The sequence below is a fragment of the Clupea harengus genome, chromosome 24, assembly GCF_900700415.2.
Source record: "Clupea harengus chromosome 24, Ch_v2.0.2, whole genome shotgun sequence".
Lineage (NCBI taxonomy): Eukaryota > Metazoa > Chordata > Actinopteri > Clupeiformes > Clupeidae > Clupea > Clupea harengus.
Window position 1 is genome coordinate 12,743,404 of NC_045175.1, and position 10,000 is coordinate 12,753,403.

The following is a 10,000-nucleotide window of genomic DNA, read 5'->3' on the forward strand; positions in this document are numbered from 1 at the left end:
TGTGTGTGTGTGTGTAGGGGGGAGGGAGTGTTCCATTTCATGGTTTTGCTCATCCAGAACCCATGTGTGGGCCTTTGTGGGTGCCTGTGTAGGTGCATGTGTATGTGTGCATGCAAGTGTGTGTGACGTCCAGAGAGAGAAACAGACAGAGAGAGAGAAGGAGAAACAGAAAGGTAGACAGAAATAGCCTACCAGAGAGAGAGAGTGAGAGGAAGAGAGAGAGAGAGTGTGTGAGAGAGAGAGAGAGATAGAGAGAGAGAGAGAGTGTGTGAGAGAGAGATAGATAGAGAGAGTGTGAGAGAGAGAGAGAGGCAGAGATATATATAGAAAGAGTGACAGTGGAAGAGAAAGAGAGAGAGACAGAGAGAGTGTAACAGAGAGAGAGAGAGAGATAGAGAGCCTTAGGGAGAGAAACAGGGTTAGATTGACCAACACCATGTTGCAGGCGGAGGCAGAGAGTTTGTTTCATGTCACCACCTGGTCCTATTATCCTCTCTCTCTCTCTCACTCTCTTCCTCTCCCTCTCCCTCTCCTCTCTGTCTCTCTCTCCCTCTATCTATAACTCCCTCTTTCTCTCTCTCTCTTACTCTCTCTCTTCCTCTCCCTCTCCTCTCTGTCTCTCTCTCCCTCTATCTCTCACTCCCTCTTTCTCTCTCTCTCTTCCTCTCTCGCTCCCTCTCTCTTCCTCTCTCTTCCTCTGTGAGTGTGTGTGTCTGTGTGTGTGTGTGTGTGTGTGTATGTGTGTGTGTGTGTGTCTGTGTGTGTGTGTGTGTGTGTGTGTGTGTGTGTATGTGTGTGTGTGTGTATGTGTGTGTGTGTGTGTGTGTGTGTGTGTGTGTGTGTGTGTGTGTGTTAATGTCTACAGGTGAAAGGATCATGTCATCTAAGTGTTTATTCCACTGACTGCCTTTCTCCTTCCCTAAACAGTTCTGGGTGGTGTGGAGTCTGACATCATCACTGTAAGAGAGGGACAAGATGCCAAAATCACTTGTTCTCATACACTTGCAGATGGCAACATCAAATACTTCTGCAAAGACCCGTGTTATACAAGGACAGATACCCTTGTCAAATCTGATGATCAGTCTCCTCCAAAAAGATTCTCTCTGGTTGATCGTGGAAATGGAGAGTTCACCGTCACCATCTTTAAAGTGAGATTGACAGACTCTGGGAAATACTACTGTGGAGTGGAACGCTCCATACTCAACACATTCAAAGCAATCACTTTACAGGTGATCACTGGTGAGTTTAGTTTGTATTTCTTTGCAGTAGTTTTCAGGTTTTTGGTTTGGGATTTGTTTTTGTTGTGTGCAGAACTTTCCAAGCTCTAGTGTAAATTAACATGGCAGTGTCTGATGCTCTTTGTTTATTTTGGTTCACTTTGACACATTTATTTTTCTGATGAACAACACTTTCAGTACATATAATCTATGATGTATTGTTTATTGTTCTCTTTAACTCTTTACTTTGATAGCAGTCCCATCCACTACACCAGGTGTATCTTCTCACAGACCTTCCAAAACAACAGTTAGGGATGTGACAAGTATGTAATATGTATGATTTTGTATATTTGTATGTTTGTATGTTTGTATGTTTGTATGTGTCAAGTATGTGATGGTATGTATTTTTGTGGGTTTGTATTCAGGTATGTGACAAGTATGTGATATGTATGCAGAAATGTGTTAGATAAGGCAATCAGTCAACACAGGAAAGCTTACACTTCCTCAATACCACACCATCAAAAAAAAAAAAAGATATCTACAACGTTTCTCTTTTTTTCTGTTTTTCACTTCCCACAGCCAAATCCACACGGCCTGAACACACGTCTCTCAGACCTCCTGAGCACAGAGAGGAAGATGGAGCAGGTTAGTCCTTCACTGTCACAGAGGCATTCCCTGTACTGGACCAACCCTTCCCACTCATCTGCACACCCATTTATCATTTGCATTTCAAACGTTAAGTCTAGTTTGTGGCGTGATAGGGTGTTGGTGCATATAGCAGGCGTATAGTCGCTCATCTCATCTCTGCAGTGACTGCTATGGTTATACGTATGTAGGTTGATAATATGGTGTTATGGTCATACGTAGGTTGATAATATGGTGTTATGGTCATACGTAGGTTGATAATATGGTGTTATGGTCATACGTAGGTTGATAATATGGTGTTGTGGTTATATATAGGTTGGTAATATGGTGTTGTGGTTATATGTAGGTTGATAATATGGTGTTGTGGTTATATGTAGGTTGATAATATGGTGTTGTGGTTATATGTAGGTTGATAATATGGTGTTGTGGTTATATGTAGGTTGATAATATGGTGTTGTGGTTATATATAGGTTGGTAATATGGTGTTGTGCCGCTCAGGTGATCCTGTGTGCATGGGTGCCGGTGATGATGTAGTATTGATGCACACAGCAGCTGTGTGTCTCTGGTCAGTGTTGTGACAACGTCTTTATGTATTGATCAAGTGAGCTCTTGTGCATTAGTGCAAATCTGGATGCAGTGGAGTTGATGCATACAGCAGTACACGCTGGTGTCTGTAAAGAGTGTTAAAGAGTGATAATGTCTACTCAGGAGTTTGCTGCAAGTGTTTGAGTCATATAGCAGATGTGTAATCTATTATATCTGTAAAGTGTGTTGTGTTAATGTCTTATTATGTTGTTGAGGTGGTGCTGTATCTGTAAAGTGTGTTGTGTTAATGTCTTGTTATGTTGTTTAGATAGTGTTGTATCTGTTAAGTGTGTTGTGTTAATGTGTTATTATGTTGTTTAGGTGGTGTTGTATCTATAAAGTGTGTTGTGTTAATGTCTTATTATGTTGTTTAGGTGGTGTTGTATACATATGTGCCGGGCTCGCTGCGGTGGTGTTTCTGTTAGTGCTCAGTCTGTTCATGCTCTACACACAGAGGACCAGAGGCAGGAAGTCATTGGGTGAGATTATAACTCTTTATAACTCATGCACACACTCACACCTCTCGTTATCAGTCACTCACACACTCACACCTCTTGTTATCATTCACTCACACACTCACACCTCTCATGATCAATCACTCACACCTCTCATTATCAGTCACTCACACACTCACACCTCTCGTTATCAATCACTTACACACTCACACCTCTCATGATCAATCACTCACACCTTTCATGATCAATCACTCACACCTCTCATTATCAATCACTCACACACTCACACCTCTCATGATCAATCACTCACACACTCACACCTCTCATTATCAATCACTCACACTCGTTCACCTACTCACTCGCTCACTGTCGCTCACCCATAATTCAGTCTGCACGTGTCCCTGTCTATCTTGGCCAATCACACGATGGTCAGTGTTCAAAATGAATCACCTGATGCATGGGCTCTCGTTCTATTGGCTGAGACAGACCTGTATAGTACGGCCTATCAAATGTGCCATGTTGTGTGAGTACAGTGTGAAGGTTAGACTGCAGTTGAGACATCGCCGTCCATTCTGACATTTCACTATAAACTTTCATGTCACTATTTAAAAAAGTATACATTTCATAATTGTATACATTTTATATAGTTCAGAAGACAATGAAATTTGAGCGGATTGCTGTTATTGTACCTCAACTGCTGCTAGTCCCAATTCTGTTCATATTACATATCTATTTCTTACTGTACATATATATATATATATTTATTTATTCACTTACTCCACTTTACATATGCACATACTCTGCACTTTTTTGCTATTTTGCACTTCTGGTTGGATGCTAAACTGCATTTCGTTGTCTCAGTACTTGTACTCTGTGCAATGACAATTAAGTTGAATCTAATCTAATTATTGGCAAATGTTTGGAATTCCCATTGACAGAGACATTGTTCTTGTATCTCCTCATGAGCGAACTCGAGTATTCACAGTGCATCTATTTTGCCAACTGCCCAGACAACTGCATTAGACACCCATAAAACAAACCCCCAGAGGACGTTTACGTTTTTTTCATTTAGTTACAGGTGACTAACTAAACTCCTCTTGGATAATCACCCTGATAGCCGTGCGATTGCCAAGTTAAACACGTGTGAGAGAAAAACACCCTTTGTAAAAATGGCCCTTTTTGTTTGGTTCATTGTGTTTTGGGTTTCTCACAGATCCCCCTGCTGGACACAGACCTAACACTGACTCAGGAAATACTCAACAGGTAAAATGTGTGTGTGTGTGTGTGTGTGTGAGTGAGAGCGTGTGTGTTTGTGTGTGTGTGTGTGTGTGTGCGCGTGCATGCGTATGTATGTGTTTGTGTGTGTGTGTGTGTGTGTGCGTATGTATGTGTGTGTGTGCATGAGCCTAAAGCAATCTCATGATATCTGATAGCTCATGTTGATGACATCATCTTTTCCTTGTGTCTCTGCCCAGGGTCAGTGTGATTACTCTGACATCACTTTCAATCCTCACGTCTCCACCTCCAGCCCCGCCCCACCCAGCACAGACCCCTCCACCATCTACGCCAACGTTCAACTGCCGTCCAATCAGAATCCAGACTCTCTCCAGTACGCCACCGTGAGATTCACTGATCCGCCAGCAGGGGGAGACAAAGGACAAAGCCCCCCGGGGATAGGGAGAGAGAGATCAGTCTTATACTCCAGCATCAACCTCTAGAGAGAAAGCCCACTTCATTTATAGTGCAAGGGCATACACATACAAGGGCTTGAATTTAGGTTTAAGGAGGAAAAGACAAAGAAAGTTAGGGGCTGAGCCTCAGGGAGTCTAAAAGAAGGTTTGATTTTTTATTTTATATTTTGTTTTCTGTTTCTTACATCTGCCCATACGCTTCTGTCATTATATATATATAATTAATATAATATTTAATTATATTATTATTACATTATTACATTTTATTATTATTTCACTGTTAAGTCCACATTACAGTCATTTTCTGTTCGTATTGCACTGTTCCTGTAGCTCAGTTTGTTACCAGTTAATTACTTATTAATGTATTAATTTATATCTGCCCAATGTATCTATTTAAAAACATCCTCTGAGAATGTATCTGTTATCCCTGTAGCATGCCATTTAACTATTGTGTATTTACTCATCTTGCTGTGGGTAGTTTACAGTGATTTCAAATCAGAATCAGAATCAGAATTGTATTGCCAATGAATGAATGTCATGTAATTGCAATGGAAGGATGAAGCAAGACCAATCCACTCCTACACATTTCAGTAGTTCTCATCCTGTCATGTGATTCTTCTTGAAGCTTTTTGGCTCATGAAAGAGAGCTGGTGTTGTAGCCGTTTCGCACATTTTTGTCCAGATATAAGTTTGCATTGGCCCTGGGTTACTTTGACTGTGTTATATGATTATATTGTTTCTGTGTTTGCATATTGTTTCTTTAGCTGCATATTGGACTACCATTTAATTGAACTTTAGGATTGTTAATTTGTCACCTGAACCGCCCATTAATTATTGTCACCTGGACGGCTCATCAGTAGATTTCACCTGGACGGATTATTAGAAGTGTCACCTGGATAGCTCATTAGGAGATGACTGGATAGCAAAATGTTGGGTCTAGAGGCGTGTAAAAGATACAGTTTTTTGACCACTTTTCGATACTAGTTTAGCCTTTTTAGTTTACTGTAGTTAACTTTGCTTTATTGTTTGAATTTACTACTCGTTTATGTTCACCTTTTTGGAGCCAAAATAAATGGATTATTCTTTCAACTTTTGGAGTATCGAGAGTGCGTAATCCACTACCTGCTGACCAGACCCACGGCCTTGACTGGAACTTGGAGATGGAAAATTAGAAATCATAGAAAGGCCGCCACAGCTGGTCCTTCTTGAAGCTTTTGGCTCATGAAAGAGAGCTGGTCCTTCTTGAAGCTTTTGGCACTGATGAAGGAGAGCTGGACACTAGTGCTTCTGCTTGTGCTTGTGCCTAAAACTGGAGGGTTTGCACTGAAACCATAAGCATATTGGTGAAATGACCAGTGGTGTGCCTAGAATAGAAAACATGTTAATGTTATCAAAGATGAAAAGAGGTAAACCAGAATCTCAGGAAATAAACTAATTAAACACAGCCTCTGTTTGTGTCTGTTAAGATATCTCTAATGTATGTTTTTTTTAAGTTTGTTTATTTCTGTGTACTACTTTTCATTTAAAAAGAAGTCACAGACAAGAATGGAGAGTGAATGGGCCACTTCATATCAGTTTATATGTGACTTGGTATGGAATAGATCATGGTTTGATTGATGTGTACATGCAGGCACAGTCCATGAAAGCTGCAGTCCAATTATCAACATTCTGATTGATGAAGCTGAGTGCAATACTGACTTTGATCACTAGGAGCCAGTATAGGTATCTACTGTGTAGGTATAAAATGTTTGATGGGAGGGTATTAGCTCTATGAAACTCATTCCCAGTTTGGGGGGGGGGGGGGGGGGGTATCAAGAGTATCACGATCAGCCAGTGAAAGTTTCTTTCTGTTTGTATTCATGTGTCAAATGCTTTGCTCATGTCACACACAGTCTGTTAAAATGTTTGTTCTCGCAATCCAATATTACTTCAATGAAGCTCACTCAAGTAATAACTGAACTGTAGACTGTGTGTGGGTGTGTGAGTGTGTGTGGGTGTGTGAGTGTGTGAGTGTATGTCAGAGGAAGGCCAAAACGGATATAGAAATAGACACAGATAGTGTGTAGGTTTATAAAATAAATTTGCGCCTGTCACAAAGTCTTGTATGGTGTATGTTGTATGGTGTTTGCTATTTGTGTGTGTGTGTGTGTATGTGTGACTGTGTGTGTGTGTGTGTATATGTGTGTGTGTGTTTGTCTATGCCATGTGTGTAGTTATAACTTAGAGAAGGGTCATAAAGAGTTCACAGGAACGCTTAACACAAAACCACATCCTTATCTGACACCAAACGAAACCCATTGATATGAAACGCCTCTTCTCCAAGAGCAGCAAGCAAAGGGGCTCTGATGGTCATATTAACCACACACACACACAGACACACACACACACACGGACCGATTAGCCACACACTCCACATTCAAGTCGCTGTTAAAGGAGGCTTGGGGACCTAAAGAGAGACACACATACGCATCACATCAAGGAACAAAGGATGCTTTGGAACAGCATATTCTTCGTCATCTTTTCTCTTGTTTCAGGTATGTGGTTTCTTAAGCAATTCAATTCTGTCGGGATGCGCTGTACGAAAGAGCAGCAAGATTCACTGTGGTTAATTGTGATGGAACAAAGGACTAGAGATATTTGAGGGCATGTTTGTGTTTTAGTTCCGTGTGGTTAACAGAATAAAACCCTAAATCTACAGTATGTCATGAAGTTAACGTGTAGACATGTGTACATCACAGACGTGTGTACATCACAGATAGCAGCCAACTCTTTGGTTGGTCTCTCCCTCTCTGTCTTTCTCTCTCTCTCTCCTTCCCTCTCTCTCTCAGCATTGTGCAGGGAGAATGGCTGTCCCACGTCATGCTTATGTGGTGTCATGCAGTAAAAAAAATAAAAAGCATCGACTGCCAGTGTGGAAGATTGTGGTTTGGTTGTAGGAGCAATTGTAGGGCATGATACTATTTTGAACAGCAGCCCGCATTAATAACATGATGGTTATTATTATTTGAATTATTATTATTACTATTGTTGTTGTTGATTCGTGTACATGGTCTTAAAGGATAACAAATATGTCTGTTTTTAATACGTTTTCTTTCTTTCTCTCTAGCCCTCATTTCTTTATCCTGTCTGTTGTCTGATGCAAAACACAACCCACACGCTCAATGTAGTGATGACTTATGTGACAATCAGCACAAGCAACTTTTGGTCCTGGGCTATAACTTATCTCACATTTGCCTCTCTCTCTCTCTCCCTCTCCCTCTCTATCCCTTTCCCTCTCCCTCTCTCTCTCTCTCTCTCTCTCTCTCTCTCTGTCTCTCTCTCTTTGCCAGTGGAGAGATGTGAGGCAGAGAGGACAAGAAAACTTGTTGGAAAGATGGCCATCTTTAACTGTCCATATGATACTGCGTACAAAGACTCCCCCAAATACCTTAAGAAGCGAGACCATAATGTCAGTATCACACTCATTAGATCTGATGGATGGATGGGTTGGACTACGGTTGGGCGATACAAGTTGAATGATGACAAAAACAGTGGCAAGTTTGATGTGCACATTTTCCCCTTGACCCTCAATGACACTGGGACGTATGTGTGTGGAGTGGAAGCAGCAGAAGACAGAGATGGGCAGGAGACCAAGCTTGAGGTTCATGAAGAGACAGGTACCTACAAACAAACAGAATTTTCATGTTGATAAAAGAGATTGAATTCGTAAAAGAGACAACTGAATGTCCGAAGTTTTACAAAGAGAGTGACCTTGTCTGACACACACACATACGCACACACACACACACACACACACACACACACACACATACTCACACACACACACACACACACACACACACACACACACACACACACACACATACGCACACACTAACACACGCACCCACACACACACACAGACACACACACATATGCACACAGACACACACACACACACACACACACACACATACACACACACACACACACACACACACATACACACACACACATACACGCATACACACACACATACACACACACTCATACACACACACACACACACACACACTAACACACACACACACAGACACAGACACACACACACACACACTCCATGCGCAAGTGACTGCTAAAGAAGGCTGACTGTTGCTCAGTTATATTTAGAACTCTCTTCCTTCCTCTCTTTCTCTTTTAAGAACCCACAAAAGCGAGAGTTGCCGAAACAACCACCTTTCCCCCAGTAACAGTTGTATCCATCCGGTCTGCATCCCCAGCTCCTGGTAAGCAGTTATGTGGCACGTCCCCCTCCCCACCTTCATGCTCTTCCACTCTGACCTATAGCACACTTCCTGTGTGTTGCTTTTCACCACTTCCTGTGTGTTGCCTTCTTCACCCTCTTATCCCCACTCATACAAGTCTTGGGTGTGGCGAAACATCAATGTGGCATGATGTGTCCATTCAAGTGGAATTCAATATGGCATACTATAGTATGCTAAACTGTGTTATGTTATATCATGATAAACCCTAGTTTACTATACTGTTCTATATTATACCCTACTATATCCCAGTATACTAAACTGTGCTATACTATATTATACTATGCTATACAATATGACATGTTTTGTCATACTCATTGCTGTACTTCTGCTGTGTTATGCTACATACTTTACCATAGTATATTAAACGGTCACCTGTGCTATGCTATGCTATGCTATGCTATGCTATGCTAGGCTTTACTATGCTATGTTAGGCTATGCTATGCTATGTTAGGCGTTACTATGCTATGCTAGGTTATGCTATGCTATGCTATGCTATGCTATTATATGCTATTTTATGCTATGCTATGCTATGCTGTGATGTAATGTGATTTTCTATACTATACTATATAATGCTATGATATGCTATGTTATACTATACTATACTGTCTATGCTTTACTATTCTATGCAATGCTGCACTGTTGTGCTATGCCATGTCTTGCTATTAAGTATTCTATTATTTCAGTACTAGTCAATGCTATGCTATGATAATCCATGCTATATTATGCTACACAAGTAAAATGCTAAGGTTGTATGTTGTATGGACAATAATGTTTTCTTGTGTTGTGTGTTGTGTGCTGTTGAATCCAGGTGACTTAGTGCAGATCAGCACAGGTGTGGCAGTGGTTGCAGCCGCAGTGCTGGTGTTCACACTGATCCTACTCTACATCCAGAAGACAAAGAGAAGCGATAGACCATCAGAGGGTAAACACACACACACACACACACACACACACACACACACACACATACACCACACACACGCACACACACACACACACACACTGTCAGACACACACACCACACACACACACATATTCAGACACACACACACACACTGACAGCCACACACTCACATACAGACAGATACGTTCTGACTTACACA

The 10,000-nt window shown here is 41.3% G+C and overlaps 2 protein-coding genes across 4 annotated transcripts in view; both read left to right on the forward strand.

The window, feature by feature from the left end:
* LOC122128797 (CMRF35-like molecule 1) overlaps positions 1 to 2,331 on the forward strand; it is a 2,761-nt gene extending 430 nt beyond the window's left edge. Inside the window, exons 2-5 of one of the 3 annotated variants that reach the window (XR_006151616.1) lie at positions 928 to 1,239; positions 1,472 to 1,540; positions 1,797 to 2,053; positions 2,085 to 2,331. Coding sequence is in view for 1 of the 3 variants with exons in the window: in XM_042703615.1 (XP_042559549.1) it covers positions 928 to 1,239; positions 1,472 to 1,540; positions 1,797 to 1,867 (452 nt within the window). In the remaining 2 variants the exon portion in view is untranslated. Of the gene's footprint in view, positions 1 to 927; positions 1,240 to 1,471; positions 1,541 to 1,796 lie in introns of all 3 variants that reach the window. The other 2 variants (XR_006151617.1, XM_042703615.1) reach the window with 2 other exon arrangements.
* A 4,586-nt stretch (positions 2,332 to 6,917) lies between these two features.
* LOC122128747 overlaps positions 6,918 to 10,000 on the forward strand; it is a 3,833-nt gene continuing 750 nt past the window's right edge. Inside the window, exons 1-4 of the mRNA XM_042703482.1 lie at positions 6,918 to 7,127; positions 7,923 to 8,249; positions 8,775 to 8,858; positions 9,706 to 9,819. Coding sequence (XP_042559416.1) covers positions 7,082 to 7,127; positions 7,923 to 8,249; positions 8,775 to 8,858; positions 9,706 to 9,819 — 571 coding nt within the window. The 5' untranslated portion in view covers positions 6,918 to 7,081. The remainder of the gene's footprint in view (positions 7,128 to 7,922; positions 8,250 to 8,774; positions 8,859 to 9,705; positions 9,820 to 10,000) is intronic.